The 21,863-nt window shown below is 38.4% G+C and overlaps 1 protein-coding gene across 12 annotated transcripts in view; it reads left to right on the top strand.

Annotated features, from left to right (window-relative positions):
- Positions 1-21,863, top strand: part of arvcfb (ARVCF delta catenin family member b) — a 175,801-nt gene that overhangs the window by 94,144 nt on the left and 59,794 nt on the right. For 11 of the 12 annotated variants that reach the window (XM_077521010.1, XM_077521009.1, XM_077521015.1 and 8 more), the window contains one exon: positions 21,248-21,406. In XM_077521010.1, the coding sequence (XP_077377136.1) occupies positions 21,248-21,406 (159 nt within the window). Of the gene's footprint in view, positions 1-848; positions 1,156-21,247; positions 21,407-21,863 lie in introns of those variants that run through there. The other variant, XM_077521020.1, reaches the window with a different exon arrangement.

Here is a 21,863-nt window from a genome sequence, read left to right on the forward strand (position 1 = left end):
CTCAAGTGTTGAGGAACAAACTCACGATCTTCTGATTTATGCATTCATTGTTTTAGTTTCTCAAAATTTTTATTTATCCATCCATTTTCTTTACCGCTTATTCCTCACAAGGGTCGCGGGGGCTGCTGGCGCCTATCTCAGCTGGCTCTGGGCAGTAGGCGGGGGACACCCTGGACTGGTTGCCAACCAATCGCAGGGCACACAGAGACGAACAACCATCCACACTCACACCTCGGGACAATTCGGAGCGCCCAATTCACCTCCCATGCATGTCTTTGGAATGTGGGAGGAGACCGGAGTACCCGGAGAAGACCCACGCGGGCACGGGGAGAACATGCAAACTCCACCCAGGAAGGTCCGAGCCTGGACTCGAACCGGAGACCTCAGAACTGGGAAGCGGACGTGCTAACCACTCGACTACCGTGCCGCCAATTTTTATTTATTATTAATTAATTTATTAAGTATTTATAAATTTTTTATTTATTATTGATTCTTCTGTATCAACAATTTTGACAGTTATGACAGTTATGTTTCCATGGTTGGTAATGTCGTTTGATTTATTATTATTTTTAAAGGTTTAAAGTATTGCCAATTTGGCTGCAGGTAATACATTAATTTTTGTATTTTTTTTGTATTTTTTTTTTTAAATAGTATAAATATGTTTGCAATCTGCTGTGTTAGGAAAAACAAATGTCTTGCATATTCTAATGAGTGCACAGCAATTGTTTCTATGAAGTATGTTTATTGGAGCCCGGACTGGGATTTGGATATTATATCAGAGGGATGGCCTTCAAAGGGAGAGCCGTTTTGTCCCTTGCCATATTGTGATGTGAAAATTACTGTGGGCCTGTGCAGAGAGCGTGATCTGGAACAACAGTGCCAAAGCATAATCAGAAGTTTACAGGCATCGGGACTGGCATGATGTCTGCAACCCTGACTCTGGACTGTCACTGTCACTGCCACAAGCTACTACTGTGTTGCTTTGTACTTAGTCAAGTCTTCTGTTCATCGAGCTAATTCACTTTCCTTACGAACTTTCCGGCCTCTCCACTCCAGCTTGTCTTCAGTGCTTTGGATACCCTTTTTTTCTGTTTGAATTCCGCAAATGGTGATTTTCCCACCATATCACTCGGTGGATCATTCGATCATTTCAAAGTGAGTCATACATAATAATGCAGTGCGGAAGTGTGCATTACCCTTAGCTGATTATGTATGCAGGTTTTCTGTTGTTGGATTTGGTTGTCAGGCTAAATAATTTGATTGCGTGATTCTTTTCCAGTGGCAGAACTGCAGTTTTGTGCAGTGGGCTTCTGAATGGGTCAAAATAATTTCAATACCACATCTTCCAGAAGTGTGAGAAAGGAAGGGAAAGAAAAATATGCCATTGGTGAAGCATCACACTAAATAAACACATCTGTGTTCCTTATGGACATGAAAAGGAAAGATTTATAGCCATGCTTACTGGATTTACCGCCCCCTTAGTGGGTTGTTCATGAATGTACAGTTGTCTGTCTCCACAGTGCATGCGTAAAAGTTGCGTAATGTTTGTTCCTGATCATATTTCTGTCATATCTTGTGCTGTAGTTGTTCCAGTTTATTAAAATGACATGTTTGGAATGTAGCTCCGGATTTAGAGTATTGATTTTGGGAGTGTCAAAGCATTTTCCATAAGGTATAAATCCTAACACTGCAACAGCAACTTATGTATTCAGTACACATCTTATATTCGTATAGTTTCCCTTGAGGACCATTTGCATTGGGTTGCCTAAATATCGGACAGCCCCAGGAACGTGCCAACCTCACTGATGGATCTAAAAGTGACTCCGTTCAGATTCAGATCTTTTTTCTTTCTGTCTTATCCCAGCACGAACAAGCAGGCCATCAATCCTTAACTCATTCACTCCCAGCCATTTTCACAGAAGCAATCCCATTCGCTCCCGGCTGTTTTACTGGATTTTGACTGATTTTTGCAAGGCCACCAGAATATTGTGTTCTGTTGCTATAAAAGCACGGAACCTATCAAAAAAAAAGAGATTAAAGTCTCTTCTTTCATCAGGAAAAAAAAGTATGTTTCTATCTGTTTCCGTTTTTCAGCAATTAGCATTAGAAGAGAGCTAAGTTTCATCAGTTTTCACAAATCTATTCAAAATTGTAAGTAATTGAGCTTTTTTTCTAGATGGCCCTGGTTGATCTCCTTTGCACTGCTGCCACCTGCTGGCCGTTTGTGTAATAACTACCATTTCTGCACCCGTTCTTTGCAGTTGAGAGGCTGCATCAAAGCCTTCTGTATGCTCTAGCATAAAACAAAACAAAACGTATAAATACGTCTTTGGGACACATAGAACATAAAAAAAATGTATTTACACGTTATTGGGAGCAAATGAGTTAATGATGTGAAACAGTGTATTAAGTTAGCTGGTGCCACCTATTGCGTGGCCCAATAAATATTTTGTTCTTATACTGGAATCCTGCACCGATGGCATTTTATGGCCATGTCTGCTGAGCCTGTTTTGGTGTCTGCTGCCAAGTTGGTCTTGCAAGTGGTGTGATGAAATCTGACAGCCATGTCATTCAGGCTGTTACAGAGTCATTTATCAGAAGTTGTGACACTTCATTCAACCCGTCTGTCTGTCTGGGAATCTGTTTTGTCAAATGCCTCAACTGATTGTTCGTTGTAGGCCATTGTGCATGTCTCCATGCTCTAGAAGCTGACTCTGTAAACAACATGATCATGTAATCCTCGTTGTCATCGGTGTGCATTTACACAGGTGAATGATTCCATAAAGATGAGAGTCATGGTGGAGGCTGTTCTGGAAAACTCCAGGAATGGGAATAATAGACACACTTATTGCTTATTCGTTGGTTTCATTGTGGACTGATTTGCTAATGCCTCTGTGATTTCATTGAAAGTGTCCAAGGGCTGACTCATTGTGTGTTTTCCCACAAGTGCATAGAAGCTATTTGTGTAACTGGAACTACCGGGGCCCAATACCTCAAATGAGTCATGATCCGCATGATTGTGGTCCCCCCCCTGCCTCTTTCCAGAATTTGTTTTGTCGTGCAGCAGGTGCCCTTGCATCATTTGATGAGCAGATGGGAAGCCATTCAATTTGCTAGTGTAGATCAAGGATTAGATGTATTGGAATCGTGGCGAGGAAGGAAGTTGAGGAAATGGGACCACCTTGCACATCATATGTGGTTCAGAATACCACTTTATTGCTCTCTAATCTCCGCAACATGTTTGGAATTTGGAGCCTGCGTTTATCAGCAAAAATAGCATGACAGTATGTGGATCACAACATGGCTATGGAAAGGTTTATACATAATTTAGCCCACTCTTTCTTTATTGGAAAATATTTATATTATACGAGGTGGAACATAAAATTCCATACCTACGATTTTGTTTTGTTTGTTTTTTTCAATGAAAAATATTGCAAGGTATCTGAGACCAAAAACTAGAGCTGTGAACGAATGGGTGGTAATTCGGTTAATGTTACTGTTTTGAAAGGTACTCATAAAGCGAGCCACATCTGTTATGTTGTCAGAGATTATGTTTTCCGACTGGCCACTGACATGCACATGAACCTGATTGGCGCTTATGACTGTGAGTAATCAATCCAGTCTTTACTCTTGAGTGGCTGCCATGTTGAACAAGGAATCCCGATTGTAAAAATGGTACGTGGCTTGTAGGGGTGTTAAAAAAAAAAAATTGATTCGGCGATATATCGCGATACTACATCGCGCGATTCTCGAATCGATTCAATAATCGGCAGAATCGATTTTTTTTTTTTTTTTTTTTTTTTTTTTTTTTTTTAGGATTCACACCTTGAGCATGGAAGAATGTTATATGAACGGAACATTAAGCCTTAATATTTTATTTCAATGCTGTTCAAACATGAAGCAGATTACAACCTCTATAAGACTGAAATTTCAGATAAATAAATAATACATTTTCATATAAATCTTACACTCTACAAGCTTACTGATTAGTATTTTCTAAATTTGAATGAAAAAAAATCGCAACAATCGACTTATAAATTCGTATCGGGATTAATCGGTATCGAATCGAATCGTGACCTGTGAATCGTGATACGAATCGAATCGTCAGGTACTCGGCAATTCACACCCCTAGTGGCTTGTATCATTGCACATGTCTGATGTTAGCAACAAAACGGTCTGCGTCAAAATCGATAAAGAAATAAAAGAATTCTCATAAATTTACACTACTCTTTAGGAGGGAAAAAATGACAATGTCTTCCTTCCTCATCTTACTAAGTATATAACGATATGAAGTACTGTATATATAATGAATGTAATTATTATTATAGTACTGCGCTGAAAACTGTGATTCAGCACGATGAACTTGAATTTCAGGTTAACCTTCACTTTGTCAGACAGCTCTACATGCATTTTTTTTTTTTTTTTTTCAAAGTATCTTCCCCAAACATTCATCTTGATCCTCATGTGGTGTTGTAGCCGTCTATTTCGGGGCTTGTCTTGCACACTTCACAACCTGTTGTGCAGCATTTGTAGAACCTTTCGCTGGCCCCTCTCCTTCTGACAAACCCGCCTTCTGACAAAAGCCCTCCACAGAATTAGTCTGGCTGCAGTCATCGCACACCCTCCACTCTATTTTAAGCCCTAAAACAGAGGCCCTGTTCCCCCTTGAGTTGGACCGCGCCGTATGTGTGGGCCAGAGCGTGGGCCTCGCTCACTCAAGGCAGCTCTTGTCAGGTGGTGCAAAAGGTAATAGCAGAGATAATCTCTCAAATGTTGTGGCCTCGCTGCATCTCTACAAGGAAGGTATGAAGGATGCTCATTGAGGTTCACTTTTTTTTCTAGGAAAGTTCACAACACTGTTGTGTTGACATTTCTATTTTGCTTGGAACGTCACCATCGCTCTGTGAGTGGGGGAGTATCTCTGTCAGTTCCATCTCTAGAGTTTTGTGATGCACGATAATATCGGCGGCCGATAATTATCGGCACTTATCGACCATTTTGACGTCAAACAGATAAAACAGATCATAGAGAAATCTGCCGATAATTATCGGCAATTTGATTTCATACAGATAAACTAGAGACGAAAGAAATCCATCAAGTTGTGTTTGTGGCTCATATCAATAAAATTCAGCTTCATGGTGCTTTACATACATTGAAACATTGTGCAAAGTTTATACAAGTATTCAATGTATTGTTAGACTGATAGTAGCACTTGAAATTTTGCAAACAATTATCGGCTTACTTATCGGTTATCGACATCGGCACCTCTAAATTATTGGTTTATCGGTATCGGTCGGTAATAGCATTATCGTGCATCTCTAGTTTTGGACGGTAAAAATAAAATAAAATAAAAAAATCCTCATTTAGCCTAAGTTGAACATTTACACGTTCGCTCTTTTGTCATAAGTTTCTTTCCCAGGACGGGGAAAATTCTACAGTGGGTAGACAACAGGAAAACAAACAAAAACCCTTGCTTCCTTCCTGTCTCGATGCAATTTGACCAGCTTCCACATACATTACCACTGAGCAATCATAACAAGATGGACATTGTTTCGCCTTACGTGTCACACCCAGATCTTAACCTTAAAAATACCCACTTGGGAGTGGACGCTGTTTGTCATCTAAAATCTTTTCTGAAGACAGTTTGGAGTTTGTGGGTCGCTATCACTGATGACTATTTTGGGTGAAGATCCTGTTTACTTGCTTGCCAAAGCTTCTGAACTCAGCATTTCCTGTTGCCCGGAATGCACCAGTGGCTGATGTAGTGGTGGGTGTTTTATCATGCATGCGTTTGGTTGATTAAAGGCTGTGCAGGGGGGTTTGCGGCCAGATGCTTGGCTTGCAGCTGGCCGTGCAGGAGGGAGAACTCTGCAGAAAGGCAGCCTTCCCGCAAAGTGGGGCTTAGCCAGACATTGAGAGGAGATTATCCATATTTTGTCTGTATCCTCCTCTTCCTCCCAACCACCTGCAGAGTAACACAGACCCACAGCATGAATAGTTACATGGCACAGAAATAACATATGTGACGTGGGTTAAGGTCGGAGTGCAAAAACGAGACGCCTTTACATTAGGGTTGTCACGATACGGGCAATATTGTTATATCGTGATATTAAAACTGCCACAATATCGTTGTCGTCATGTTCACAATATTTAAAAGGGAACACATCTGCTAAAAACAAGTCAGGTTGATTTCCATTTGTGCAGTTCTAGCACCCTCTAGTGTCTAGTTTATTAGTGCAATTTAATTTTCATTAGGGATGTTTTGGCCTTCTATGTTTCAAATCTATGCTAATTGTCAGATGAAGGGGAACCTAATTTGCTCGTGAAGCGATCAATGTGTGCTTGCATTAGCAAGTAAGTGCCTCAATATTGTTATTAGAGATTGTAGGTGGTTTATGTGCATTGCTGTTATGTACAAAAGCACATTATTGTGCTTTTTTTTTTTTTTTAAGTATGAGCTCTCTTTTTTTTTCTTTTTTTTTTTACAATACTGTGATCTTTTTTAAAAATCGCCGACACCCCCACAATATCGTGATAATTATCGTATCGTGACCTTCATATCGTGATAATATCATATCGTGATGTTTGGATATCGTTACATCCCTACTTTACATATCAACACCTGTGGGACCTCTTGATATGTAGATCATGTCTCCGTCAGTCAGGAGATCCGTTCACTCCACCAACAAAAATAAATTTAAAAAAATCCACTCGTTGTTATCTGGCCCATCCTCCTCGTGCAGCATCGCAGCCCGCGCATATTTCAGCTTGCATTCAGCAAAAGGGCTTTACTAGGCATTCATAATATATTCTCTCCAGAGCGCTCTCCTGATCATTCAAAATGCTGCGCTCCTGATATTCTTAAAACCATCAAACAAATGCTTAAGGATTAAAACCATACTGGTGAGAAGCGCAGCTTCAAACGTACTATATTTATTTGCATACTGCGGATCTGACGCAAACTGTGGCCTCTGAAAATTATATTTCAGATAACAGCCTCCTTATAAATATTCATGATCAGCTCACAGCTTCCAAAAGTGAGCCAAACAAATCCTCTATGGCTGTATTTGCAACACATGCTCACACAGATGAATTATATTGCACCTTGCGATGATAATTTTTTTTGAAAGAAATAAAAAGAAAAAATAAATCAATGGAATTTAAATGTTATGACCATGCCCCCCCTTCTCATTTTATAGCTCTTTGTGTGCTCACCCACTATATTATTCTCATTAAAACCATAGATTTGAGAGCGGGGTTTGTCTTTGGAGTGAGATGAAGGGCATAGTGTCTGTGTACTCTGGTTGACCCACAGATGTCAGATCTGCGGTAGAGTTCGACTCGAGCTGAACGCATCGGGAAGACTGCTCCATCCCTCTATCATTATCTAACTGTAGACAACCATCTGCAGTGGTGAATGTGTTATTTCCTTTAAAAGCGGGAGTCTAACAGTGACAGTGTCCTGTCACCACTAATTGTGAAAGTGTAAAAACGTTTCATCTCGCTTAGTGTCTGAAAATCATGATCAGTCGTCACCAAAATTCATATGCTCATTCCTTACTCACTGTCCACTTCAACTTCGGAAAATAACAATATTTGGGATTTTATGGAGATTAAATATGCGCTGCATTGAGGAAAAAGCATTACCTCCACAAAAAACAAAAAACAAAAAAACAAATAGATATAATTGAAAATTTCATTCGTAGTGAAAAATTCCCTTATGGTGTAGTCGTATATTGCTGGCGTCGGGCCGAAACCTCATGAGTAGGGATGGGCGAGTACCGATACAGGTATCGGTATCGGGCCGATACCAGCCTTTTTTCAAGTGCTCGAGTACTCGTGACGCAGACGAGTACAAGCGAGCGATGTCAGAGGGGGAAGACGTTAAGTGAGTCCTCCTTGCCTGTAAGTGGCGCTAGCTTGCAGCAGTTTTTCACCAAAACTTCACCGGTTTGGAAATACTTTAAAATTGTGAATCTTAAACTAAAAGAGCATTTTTGTGTTTTATTTTGAGCTTTAAGACTATTGAAGAGTGACTGTGCTTTTTTTTGGGTCAAAATTAAAGGAAATATATTTGTTTAAAAATATATTTTAGTGATTTTTTTTATTTATCAAAATGTACTACTGGTATCGGCAGTTGGTATCGGTGAGTACTGAGGGTCTGAGTATCCGTTTGAAAAAAAGTGTTATCGAACATCCCTACTCATAAGTCATAACGTATATGTCTTCAGAAAATATATAACGGTCAGTCCACACTTGTTGGTGTTATTTATTAATTTGTACAAATTATTGACCAATATAAAGTGTTAAAATGGCTTGCTCTCTTTGATGATGTAATGTTAATGGTCGAACAAACGTGCCGTTTTTGGGGTCTCTGAGAAAGGTTTCACCCTGACGCCCAATGGTATTAAGTAGGGGTGTTAAAAAAGGATTTTTAGGATTCACACCTTGAGCATGGAAGAATGTTATATGAACGGAACATTAAGCCTTAATATTTTATTTTAATGCTGTTCAAACATGAAACAGATTACAACCTCTATAAGACTGAAATTTCAGATAAATAAATAATACATTTTCATATAAATCTTACACTCTACAAGCTTACTGATTAGTATTTTCTAAATTTGAATGAAAAAAAATCGCAACAATCGACTTATAAATTCGTATCGGGATTAATCGGTATCGAATCGAATCGTGACCTGTGAATCGTGATACGAATCAAATCGTCAGGTACTAGGCAATTCACACCCCTAGTATTAAGTGTCTTTATTTAAATATGTGTAATTAAAATACATTTTTACAGTACTTAGCATTTATTATTTTTTTTTTACTTCATACTTCTATATGTTTATAACATTAATAATCCACTGCTTATTATATACAGGGTTGCAGGTGAGCTTGAGCCTATCCTACTGTAGCTTAAGTGGCTTAACCCAAAAAACTAGTGTGAGTCCGTAGAATTTGTATGACACAGTTTAAACCACTTCCTTTATTGTCACGCAGTAAGGAAGAGTCAGGACAAAATGTTGCAAATGTTGCGCCCCGAGCATTTAGAATGAATGTCGTGTTAAATTAAATACATCTGACAGTATTAATAGTTCAACCGAATTGTTCTATTAGTAATGTCACATATTTCTATGCAGCTGAGCTCTTGCATCGGGTCTCATTAAATTGCGCATTGGTGCCGAATGTCAGGACCAGTGGGAACTACTGATCTACGATGAACACGTTTCTGCATTTGAGCTTATTCGTACAATGATTAAGGTGAATGCTGCCATGGAATATCTCTTACCAGTTCAGTCCCTGGTGCAGCTGGAGATAACGTCAGATTGCCATATAGCCTCTTGACCACCTACACATGGCTCGTAGCCCTTTAAATAATTCTGTTTGGATTGGAAGACCCCAAATCTTCGGCTTTTGAGAACGTTGGTTCAACACTCAATGTACAGTTGCACGAAAAATGCGATCTCGAAGGCCTTGATTTCTGCATGAATTGGTCATAAAATGTGACATGATTTATATTTACAGTAATTCAAAATATTTTGAAGTTGTTACTGAACACAACAAGGGGAGGGTGGAAAAAAAAATCGTTGGATTTAATTACTGGTTGAGTCTTCCTTTGGTTGCTTTAAGCTTAACCTCAACCAAGTTTTTCTGCTGTCGTTGCAGATCAGACCTGCACAACAGTCAGGAGGAATTTGGTACCTTTCTTGCCTTCAAATGTGTTTCAGTTCAGCAATATTCTTGTCATGTCTGGTGTGAATCACTCTCTTGATATCATGCCACAGCATCTTAATCAGGTTGAGCTCCGGACTCTGACTGGGCCAGTCCAGAACGAATATTTCCTATTCTGTTGTTGATTTGCTGTCACGTCGCCCATCTTCTCTTCAACTTCAATTGGCAGAACAATAATCTCAAGTTCTCCTGCAAAATATCTTGAAAAACTTGGTAATTTGTTTTTCTGCTGATGACAGCAATGTGTCCAGGCCCCGAGGAAGCAAAGCTTTGCCTTTGCAAACCTTAAAACCCGTAGAGACAGCAGTGGCTTTCTTTGTGGTGTCCTTCATTGACGCTCATTCTCGTCAAGGCTTTCAGAGATACTTTTTTTTTTTTTTTTTTTTTTTTAACCCATAACAGCATCATGCCGGCACTCTTCTGTGTGGTGTGTCTCAAAAAGCTTTTTTTCTCTGGCTGTTTCTTTTCATCTGTCTGTATTTTCTCTGAAATGTTCCTTATATTTTGTTTTAAACTCCAGTTTCACTACACATATATTGGAATATAAACAATTTTGTTAGGCAGTATGGTGGACAACTAGTTGGGTCATCAGCTTCACAGCACAGAGGTCATGGGTTCAAATCTAGGATCTGGCCCTCCTGTGTAGAGTTTGCATGCCTGTGTGGGTTTTCTCCAAGTACTCTGGTATCCTTCCACATCCGGGGCAACATACAAGGTAAGAGTAGGTTCATTGAAGACTCTAAATTATTTGTAGGTGTTAAAGGTTGTATGTCTATTTGTTCGCTGTGATTGGCTGACTACCAGTTCAGGTTCTACCTGACCGCTCGCCTTTAGTTTTTACTGTTTTCTAGGGGTGTTAAAAAAAAATCGATTCGGCAACATATCGCGACACTACAGCTCATAATTCTCGAATCGATTCAATAGGCAGCCGAATCGATTTTTAACACATTCACTGCCAGCCCAAAAATGCATCATTTGACGTCTTTTTCCGTCAATGGCAGTGAATGAGTTAAACATCCATTTTTGATGGAAAAATATTCAACAAAATGTCTTACTTAGGGTTAGGATTCACACCTTAAGCATGGAAGAATGTTATATTAATGGAGCATTAAGCCTTAATATTTTATTTCACTGCTGTTCAAACATGAAACAGATGACATGTTTGTTAAATATAGTGGCTCACAGTTATGAGACTGAAGTTTCAGATAAATAAATAATACCTTTTCATACAAATCTTAGAGTGTACAAGTTTACTGAATAGTATTTTCTAAATTTGAGTAAAAAAAAATCGCAACAATCGATTTACAAATTTGTATCGGGATTAATCGGTATCGAATCGAATCGTGACCTATGAATCGTGATACGAATTGAATCGTCAGGCACTAGGCAAGCTAAAGAGAGGAGCGTCTTTGGGAGGCTCCCAGTTTAGTGTCTTTTAAATGGAAGATCCTGCGGCAGCAAACAGATCGTTTTTTTTTGGTGAAAGGGTGTCAAGGGGTATTTTGCTAGCAGCCTAATAGGAAGTTGAACATATGCATGTCCCCTTTCCAACTCCCTAAACCTCCAGTAGACCTCACATGAACTTCGCTTTGGGCCAAACTTGCATTCCTAAGTGTTCCTTGCACACTTTGCTGTTACTACCCAGCACACATACACGGACTTTACTGACAGAATCATGCTGACAGGGATCCAGAGGCTGAGGGGAGGAGAACTACAAACAACCCACCCTCTGGGAACCCAAGCATATGCCGTCACAACAAACCCACCATCACCACCAAACGTGGATTGCAGCAAGCTGCCGCTAATATGAAGCCACAATTCTGAATTCCTTTCCCCTCATTGCCGCACCCACGCTTCAAATAGTCGTGAGTTGCGATCCTGTGGCCAAGGCTCATTGTTTTTGGTTCACTAAAGTTTTTTTTTTTTGTTTTTTTTAAATACACTTTTATTCCTTGCATTTATATCAGATGCGTGTCTGTCTTTGTTTCAATACGTGTGCCTTTGTATTTATATTTGCTCTTTGGATTGGCCACTTTGTCATCTGTATTTTATTTTATTTTTTTGTCTTTTTGTTTTTCCAAAAAGGGCGGTATAGGGAGGGAGAAACAAGGTGTCTAAAGTATGAACGAAAGAGCAAGAAGCTGTGCTTTGGCTCAAGATCAGTCACCAGAGGAGAGATTTAAGTTCACATCATGGCACGGGTGTCCAAACTTTTTGATTTGAGGGCCACATCCAGAAAATCAGAAGGACGCAAGGGCCACATAATGTTATGAAGAGAAATTGTGTTTAGTCCTAAAAATTGTACAAATAATTTATTATATTATATTATATATTCTGCGATTGGTTGGCAACCAGTCCAGGGTGTCCCCCGCCTACTGCCCAGAGCCAGCTGAGATAGGCGCCAGCAGCCCCCGCGACCCTTGTGAGGAATAAGCGGTCAAGAAAATGGATGGATGGATGGATATTATATATTTATTTTTTTTTATTAGTTTTAGTTCTTTAATAAATGCTTAGTTTTAGGTTAGTTTCAGTGTTAGTTTTATTTATTTATTTTTTTGAATATGTATTACTTGTGCGCAATATTTAAAAAACACGATGGGTGCGGCGTCATTATTCCGGTTGATATCAAAATAAATCTCCTAAAAATCACATTTAAAATCATCCCTAAAGGCTCATATATTAAATTAATTACCAAAGACTATTTTTTTGCTATAATTATAGTTAGTTTTATTTTAGTTAGTTTTGTAAACATAAAATGTAGTTTTAGTTAGTTTTCTTTTTTGAAAAAAGCATCTTCGTTTTTATTTTATTTCCTTAACGAAATTGCTTTTGGAATATTATTATTTTTCGTTAGTTTTAGTGAACTAAAATAACCTTTAATAGCACCTGTGTTTTTTGACACCCTCCCTTCTTACTTTGACCATCTCCAAACATTTTTGTTTTTATTTTATTTGAACTGAGTCAAATGCTATTTTTAGCATATGTCGCGGGCTACTAAAAAATGGACGACGGGCCGCAAATGGCCCCCGGCCCATAGTTTGGACACCACTGCCCCGTGGAATCATCTTGGATTTGTCTCTTGTCTTTGTGCTCCCATTTTGTGCACATTCCACGACTAAAACAATCCACTGGAAACAGTTTCAGACTTGAATGTCCAGGTAACAGAAAACCAGCCAGTCAGGCTGCAAAGAATCAGCATATAGATCAAATGAGGACTCACAAGGGCAACATTCACTTAAGTCACGGAAGACTTAGTGTAACTTCTCTACCCTGGAAGAACCTTATTTTTTTGGGCTTTTGCCATGCATTGTCAGCTTCTCTAGTTCCTCTTCCTCCAGTTGTTTTCCTTTCTACCTCCGCTTCATCCCACAAGCATGCCCTGTTTTGGCTGGATGTTTGGATCACACAGTCCCAATTTTCTTTTTTTTTTTTAAGTTTATTGCATAGCAGACTGTCACATGCTTCCCTTTCTCCCTCACTCCTTCAACTTCATCATGTGTTTGCCCCCCCTCCCCCCTCCTTTTTTGGCAAGAGGGCAGGTGGTTAAACATAAGGGTCTCTTTGGAAGTTGGGTGATCCAAGTTTAGTCAGGAGATCTTTGCTGGAGGATTAATTGTGTAAGATCCATGTAATGATTGCTGGCATGTCGGAGGAGTGAAATCCTGTTAGTCACTGCGCAGGGGTTAGTCTAATAAGACTGAGCAGTTGTCTTTGTATGTGTGAATGTGTATGGTTGTGAGAGAAGGGAAGGTATCGCCTGGTTAGCATGACCAGGTGGTGTAACTGTTTCTGTTTCTGTTATTTCAACCTGAATTCTAGAGCACACTGTGTTCACATGGTGGATATTGAATCAACGATTCTCAATGGATCGCGGTCGATTGTACAAATTTACAATGTGTTTATTCAATCTCTGCTGACTTTTTACTTATTTTCACATCTAAATACAGTTCTAAATATGAAAGTGCATATTTGTTGTGAGTTACTTGCACTTTTTTGTAAATAAAATGGTGAACGGAAATTCACTAACAGCTTTTTTGTTCGCAAATTTACCTTTTTTAAAAAAATATATATATATATATACTGACTGATATGTAAGAATAACTACATCACCAATTATGTGTCAATGTGGAATAAAGGGAAGTTTGTCTTTAGGGATAACTTGTTTATAGCTAGAATAATAGTATGCATTTTTGTTATACAGTGCATTTAACTCTTTCACTGCCATTGACGGAAAAGACGCCAAATGATGCATTTTTTTGCCTGGGCTGGCAGTGAATGTGTTAATATAAGTAAAATACATGTGACGAACTAATACAAATATGAGTAATTCTTGAATTGACATTATATTGTTGTCATTAGGGCTGCACGATATTGGAAAAACATGCGATATGCGATATACTTGCTGAACATAGCGATATCGATATTATTGCGATATTTAAAATGTACCTAAAGAAATTAAATTTTTATTACCTAATGAAAGAAAAACATTTTTCATGTGGCGAAATAAGCAACCTTAATGTAATCTTAATTAAGTGTAATTATGTCTTGATAATTTTCAACTATTGAATGGCGATGCACATTTTAGTTAGCATCTGGCTGGTCAAATTCATATAAAAAGCATAAAATTCCATATAAAACTTATTGCATGCCTTTGCGATATGCATTTTGCAAGGGCCAATCTCGCAATATCGATATTTTTTCGATATATTGTGAAGCCCTAGTTATCATCCTTATGTGGGTTGTTGCCCTGAAGAAAAAGAATATCCCGATCTGCTTTTTGCCCACTTTTTATTCATTTATTTATTTTAAAGACGTTGAGAACCAATTCAATTCAATACAGGATGAATGAGTAGCGATTGACAGCACATAGCAGGCAGTAGCTAATTGACGCTGCTGTATCGCTGATCTCCCACCTTCTTATTGCCCCTCCCCCTCCGCCTTTTCTCTGCACAGCAATCCATTATGGTTCGGATTAGTCACTTTGAAGAAGCCATATGTCCCCTTGTGATCTGTTTTAATGTCATGTACTCTACATGAGCTCACCCAAGGGCACTGTATATTACATGATGCTTCAATATGTAATCTGTTGAGTCAGCGTAAAATGTACTGTAGTAGAGTTCAACATCCAGGACAGGATAATTCACAACCTGTGTGGTATTCTCAGGGACGAGGACATGGGTGGCAGTTTAACTTGGAGTTTGCCAATGAGCAAGCGAGCGAGTGGCTTTAACTCATTCATTCCCAGCCATTTTAACAAAAGCAGTCCCGTTCCCTCCCGGCTGTTTTACTGGATTTTGACTGATTTTGCAAGGCCCACAGAATATTGTGTTCTATTGCTATAAAAACATGGAACCTATCAAAAGAAAGATTAAAGTCTCTTCTTTCATCAGGAAAAAAAAGTATGTTTCAATCTGTTTCAGTTTTGCAGCAATTAGCATTAGAAGAGAGCCAAATTTCATCAGTTTTCACAAATCTATTTAAAATTCAAAGTAATTTAGCTTTTTTTTTCTACATGGCCCTGGTTGATCTCCTTTGCTCTGCTTCCACCTGCTGGCCGTTTGTGTAATAACTACCATTTCTGCAACCGTTCTTTGCAGTTGAGAGGCTGCATCAAAGCCTTCTGTATGCTCAAGCATAAAAAAAACCCAATAAAAACGTATAAATACGTCTTTGGGACACTTAGAACATTTAAAAAAAACGTATTTACACGTTATTGGGAGTAAATGAGTTAATGGGCTTGTCTTGTAAGTACCGCAGCTTGTAATCACTTTCATGAGCATGAGACGTAAAGTCTAGCGTATGAGAATTATTTAGTTTTTTCCCGCATAGTGTGACATGTCCTATATGGTCTCACTATTTCTTTCGAGTAGTTGACCATGCTGTTGGCGGTGGCATGCAATGATCGGTTGGGTCCTGGTCATTGTCAGACTTGTTGTTGTGTGGCCACTCATCCAGTCCAAGACACAGAACAAATTTATCTGGTAAGATGACATATGAACGACAAAATTATGTAGTTTGAGCTCAATCAGTCAGACATAGTCAGGATTCAACTTCACGGTATCCAAGAATGTTTGCCTTTGGATCAAGATACAGAGGTGTTGTCATAAAATATAATTTCACTTAAAATAGTTTTAATCCCACTAACCGTTGGAGTCTAAACAGAGCTATCTGACACTCTTGATCTTTCTGCCTTGAACCGTTTTAGCTCAACTTATCCTGCCCTTGAAGACCAAAGCATCTTTGTAGACAGTCAAGCTAGCCTATTACTAGACAGCTTTTAATCATTTATTTATGAGTTGGACTGTTAAATTGAACTCCTGAGTTCCCCTCACTGCGAGCAGAGATGAGTGGAAGCGAGCACGGAACGCAAACCAGAGGCACAGCGGGAAGCTTGGATCATGAAGCCTGTTTGTCAGCGAGACTCTAAGGATCTCATTCCTATGCTCCCGATGTTTTGCCAAAGGCTCCGTTTCAAACGAGGGCAGGATTGTATCTCTTACATTACATGTTCTGTTTTGACGGCCTCTTCTGTAAGTTCACCCAGTGAGCTTGTAAAAACAAAGGGGCACAGAAATGCTGTTCATTTGTAAAACTTTTATTAGCAGAGTGCTAACAAGAAGAGACTACTATTATTCACACTCAAAGACGACACATTAGCAATGATTAATTGCTGTTCGAAGTATTTCGTACTGTGTTCCAAGTTATTATGCAATATATGCAAGTGTTGAGTCAAAAAAAACATTTTAGATTTTGTTTTTCTGCGGAGTATTTATTCATATCATTAGCCTAATTGCATCAGTTTTCAACTCATCTTTAACTTACCACATTAAAGCGATAAAAACTACGGCTTGGAAAACTACTATTACTATGTGGCTAATAAAAATAAATAAAGCCATGCTGCAAATTTACAATTGAAGCTTTAGCTGCTGTGGAAACTCGTGGTGTTGCCACCATGATCCCCAGACCTCACCCTATGGTGGAGCAAGCCAGGGAGTTATTTTGAAGTTTGACACCACAAACCTCCAAACAGCAAATTTGGTAGGTAATTCACACATCCTTAACTCATTCACTCCCAGCCATTTTCACAGAAGCAATTACGTTCGCTCTCGGCAGTTTTACTGGATTTTGACTGATTTTGCAAGGCCCACAGAATATCGTGTTCAATTGCTATAAAAACATGGAACCTATCAAAAGAAAGATTAAAGTCTCTTCTTTCATCAGGAAAAAAAAAAAAAAGTATGTTTCTATCTATTTACGTTTTGCACCAATTGGCATTAGAAGAGAGCTAAGTTTCATTAGTTTTCGCAAATCTATTTAAAATTGTAAGTAATTTCGCTTTTTTTTTCTAGATGGCCCTGGTTGATCTCCTTTGCTCTGCTGCCACCTGCTGGCCGTTTGTGTAATAACTACCATTTCTGCAACCGTTCTTTGCAGTTGAGAGGCTGCATCAAAGCCTTCTGTATGCTCGAGCATAAAAAAATAAAATAAAATAAAAAACACAAAAAAACGTAAAAATACGTCTTTGGGACACTTAAAACATAACAAAAAAACCCACATTTACGGGTTATTGGGAGCAAATGAGTTAAACGAGATAGTTAGAAACTAGCCATGGATTGTCAAATAATAAAAAGGGGCTCCGAATGTGAAATTGATTGCCAAATGTGTTTTTGGTCAAACATGAAGAAATAATTAAATATAATGTATTAATTAATTAATTAAACTGTATCGGAAGAAATGTGATTTTTATTTATTTTTTGTCAAAGTTCTCTGCAACCATTTGCCAGCCTTTGAAATTGTTTTAAACTGTTGCACACAGTTAATTGGAAGGAAGGCAATATTTTGATAAAATCGTGATCAAAGTTGTCTTGTTCAAAAGAGTCTCATTATTCTAAAAGCTAATTGTTGATTATTTTGTTCACTGATAATTGCATGGAATAATATGCTTTAGAATGTGGACACAGTGTAATCAGTAACGACCTTTTCTTTTCTGTTCTGGAGTCAGTTGAAGAAATTGGCATTTTAGAAGCAAATTGTGCACTGCCAACAAATGCATCTCACTTGACACAGCGTTCCCTGTCACTAATTCCCATTAATGGGGCTTTTGGAAGTGCAAAGAGCGATCTCTGCTTAGTTCAGAGGTGTAATTGCCTATTACCGGATTGAGAAGATCAGGTAGATAGAAAAGTTTTGTGTTCATTGTGTTGCTTATTTAGACATACAAAGAATAAATGAGTTCAGGTCATCCATCAAGGGCATTTAGGTTGAACGTTTTTATAACTTAAGGACTTTGACTGTACAGGAAAAAAAAGAAAAAGCAACATCCTCAGATGACAACAAGTAGTAAATGTCATCTGTATTTATGAAACTTTTTCATTGTTGATGACAATTTATGGCCTAAATTAAGCCATATTTTATCAATTTAGACTGACTTCATGATAAATAAAATAGCCTTTTCAATTTACCCACTAAATATGTTTTAATTAGAAATTATTTTTCTTTTGGTTTTCACGAGATGTTTGAACCAAATGTTTGTGAAATGAAAATAAGCTTTACGCTTCAGTCAAAGCAGCAATGGATTAGTGGTTTATTATCCTTTCCCCTTTGAAGAAGAAACATATTCAATAAAATGTCAAAATGTTGAAAATGAACGCGCCTTATTAGATTATGTATGGTTTACTGTGCCTAAGATTTTGTATCTGCTTTGGTACGACTTTTTTTTGCTTGCTTACATACAGTTTGTCAACGCATGCATAATGCTGCCGCTTCATTTTCATTTATGGAGGCTTCCATGATAACCTACTCCAACACGTCCACTGTCAACTCTGTCTCTTCATTTCATTTTTTTTTTTTTTTATTCGTGAAAGCAAGTAACACCTTCCTTGCTTTCTCCGTGCACGTTCCGACAGTGACGCTAAATATGTGTATCTGTATCTTTATTCTGTATCTGAAAAAGAAGCAGGAAGTTCATTTTCCCACTTACAAGGGCCAGGTGGTACATGAGTGTTGTGTTTTTACCCTTTCCTGACTCACACCTTTTCTTCAAACCAATAGTCAGAGTGAGAAATTCCAACAGGCCTTTGCTTAAAAGAACCAGTTTAAAATCTGGAACTGTGAGACGTTCTGGCAGCTTTGCAAGTAATTTTTTGCTATTTATTATGCCAGAGCCAAATAAGTAAAACTGCCAGTACCAGAAACACTCATTATAACCTGAATTCTGTTTTATAGTCTTTGCAGGTGATTTTGCGAATTTTATTTTGTTATGCTGTGTTATGTTATGTTATGTTATGTTATGTTATGTTATGTTATGCTATGTTATGTTATGTTATGTTATGTTATGTTATGCTATGCTATGCTATGCTATGCCATGCCATGCCATGCCATGCCATGCCATGCCATGCCATGCCATGCCATGCCATGCCATGCCATGCCATGCCATGCCATGCCATGCCATGTCATGTCATGTCATGTCATGTCATGTCATGTCATGCCATGCCATGCCATGCCATGCCATGCCATGCCATGCCATGCCATGCCATGCCATGCCATGCCATGCCATGCCATGCCATGCCATGCCATGCCAGGACTTTTTGCCAGCCAATCGCAGGGCAACAACATAGCATAGCATAGCATAGCATAAAACATAACATAAAACACAACACAACACAGCATAGCATAACATGGCATAACACAACATGGCATAACATAACATGGCATAACATAACATGGCATAACATAACATGACATGCCATGTCATGCCATGTCATGCCATGTCATGCCATGTCATGTCATGTCATGTCATGTTATGTTATGCCATGTTATGTTATGCCATGTTGTGTTATGTTATGCCATGTTATGCTATGCCATGTTGTGTTATGTTATGCCATGTTATGCTATGCTGTGTTGTGTTGTGTTGTGTTGTGTTTTATGTTATGTTTTATGCTATGCTATGCTATGCTATGCTATGTTGTTGCCCTGCGATTGGCTGGCAAAAAGTCCAGGGTGTCCCCCGCCTACTGCCCAGAGCCAGCTGAGATAGGCGCCAGCACCCCCCGCGACCCTTGTTAGGAATAAGCGGTCAGGAAAATGGATGGATGGATGGATATTTTGTTATGCTCATTTCATACCTTTTTTTTTTTTTTTCCCTGATTATCCAAAATGTTTCATTTTCAATGTTGTAAACTTTATATTACATTGTCCCCAAATAAATGTTAACATTTGACTTCCACGTAACTAACCGACAGATAATGCTTTATGCATATTATCGTGCTGCTTGTTCTCTCAAGGCTGTGACAAGTGACAGAGCTACGGTTTCTGTTGCTGGACTCAAGAGAATGCACACACTTGAACTTCTATTGACAGTTTATCTACCGCGCTGCTCCGGCAGAAGCGGATCACTAACTTTGTAGATATGGGTCATAAGGGGATCACAGACAGCACGCATGCACAGCGAAGACCCACTATGGCTGACAGCAGGAGGGGGACAATCAGGGTGTTCAGTATAGTCTTTTTTTTTTTTTTTTTTTTTTTTTTTTTTTTTTTTCTTTTTTCATTATTTGATAATTTTATAATGAGAATCTTTGATGCATGTATTTAAAGTTGAAATATTGTAATAATAACATTAGTTGGCTTCAAATTAGAGCTGTCAAACGATTACATTTTTTAATCAGATGAATCACATCTTAGAATTTTGATTAATCATGATTAATCACTGATTTAAAAAGGCTTTTTTTCCCCCCACCATATTTTGCCCGCTAAATTTGAAGAACACCCGTTATGTGTTTTTTTTTTTTTTTTTACATTTAATGTTATGAGGACATCTTCAAAAATTTATATCCACTGCACACGCTCATCCTGCTTTTTCGAATCAATTAATTATTTGCATAATTTAAAATGGGGAAAAAAAATGACTTACGGCATATGTAAACATTTATTAAATGCTTTACTTTCATGCATGTAGTTATGTTTATTGCTCAAACTCGAACTTTAACGTAACCATCCGCTGTCGGCTAAAAAAAAAATCATCTGCGGTCAAAATTAATAGTGTGATTAATCTGTGGTAATACAATGATTAATGCAATATTTTTTGGTGATTAATTAACACATTCACTGCCAGCCCAGCAAAAATGCATTATTTGACGTCTTTTTCCGTCAATGGCAGTCAATGAGTTAAGATGAGATGTAACCAAAATTGACGGATTTTTAAGCAAAATTTGCCTTAAAAAAAGAAAAAAGGAAAAAAGGATGCTGCAATATAATCACAAAATATATTGGTACATTGTGTTTAACACATTCACTGCCAATCTAGCAAAAATGCATTATTTGACGTCTTTTTTTCCGTCAATGGCAGTCAATGAGTTAATTAGTTAATGCTTTAACTTTGACAGCGCTACTTCAAATAAAAAAAACAAAAAACAGCAAACTTCTACGGAGAATTTTTATCCCCATGCATGATAGCGCATGAGCATTTACTGTCAACAACAATCAACACCTGCTTGCTTTTCCCTCCGTGCAGGAGCAGAGCCCCAGCAACGCCACTTCGCTGGCCATGATGCAGGAGCCGCCTGAAGTGGTGGAGGAGACGGTCACCATAGAGGAGGACCCCGGGACCCCTACTTCCCATGTTTCGGTCGTCACCTCTGATGATGGGACCACACGCCGCACAGAAACCAAGGTAAGAGTCGAAGGTTGTCGTTTAATTTTTGCTTTGCAGAGGTGCAAAGGTCCTGCTGTAAACTTATGAACGAAACTTGAAATGTACAAAAGTTAAATGTCACTCAATGACGCAAAAACGCTATGAATTGAATAATTTCCTGAAATGTATTTTTCTCTTTCAGTATTGTTGACATTTTTTTGATCAAGTTAAGTGCAAATTTTATTACATTTTCAGGCATTATCACATTTTCAGGAAATTATTAAATTATAGGGTGCTACACTCCATGTCACTACTTTCATTTTTCGTGACTATCTGCATTTCTTCTTTTTCTTAAGCTCGTCTGTGCCTCACAGGAATTTCTCTATTATACAAATCTTGGTTCAGCGTTTTGTAGATTTGGTCAGCTGCTGTCCTTGGCTTACAGAAGAGTGGCAAATACTGCGTGATGATCCCACTCAGTTGAAAGTGTAATTAT

This window comes from Festucalex cinctus, chromosome 5 (genome assembly GCF_051991245.1).
Source record: "Festucalex cinctus isolate MCC-2025b chromosome 5, RoL_Fcin_1.0, whole genome shotgun sequence".
Lineage (NCBI taxonomy): Eukaryota > Metazoa > Chordata > Actinopteri > Syngnathiformes > Syngnathidae > Festucalex > Festucalex cinctus.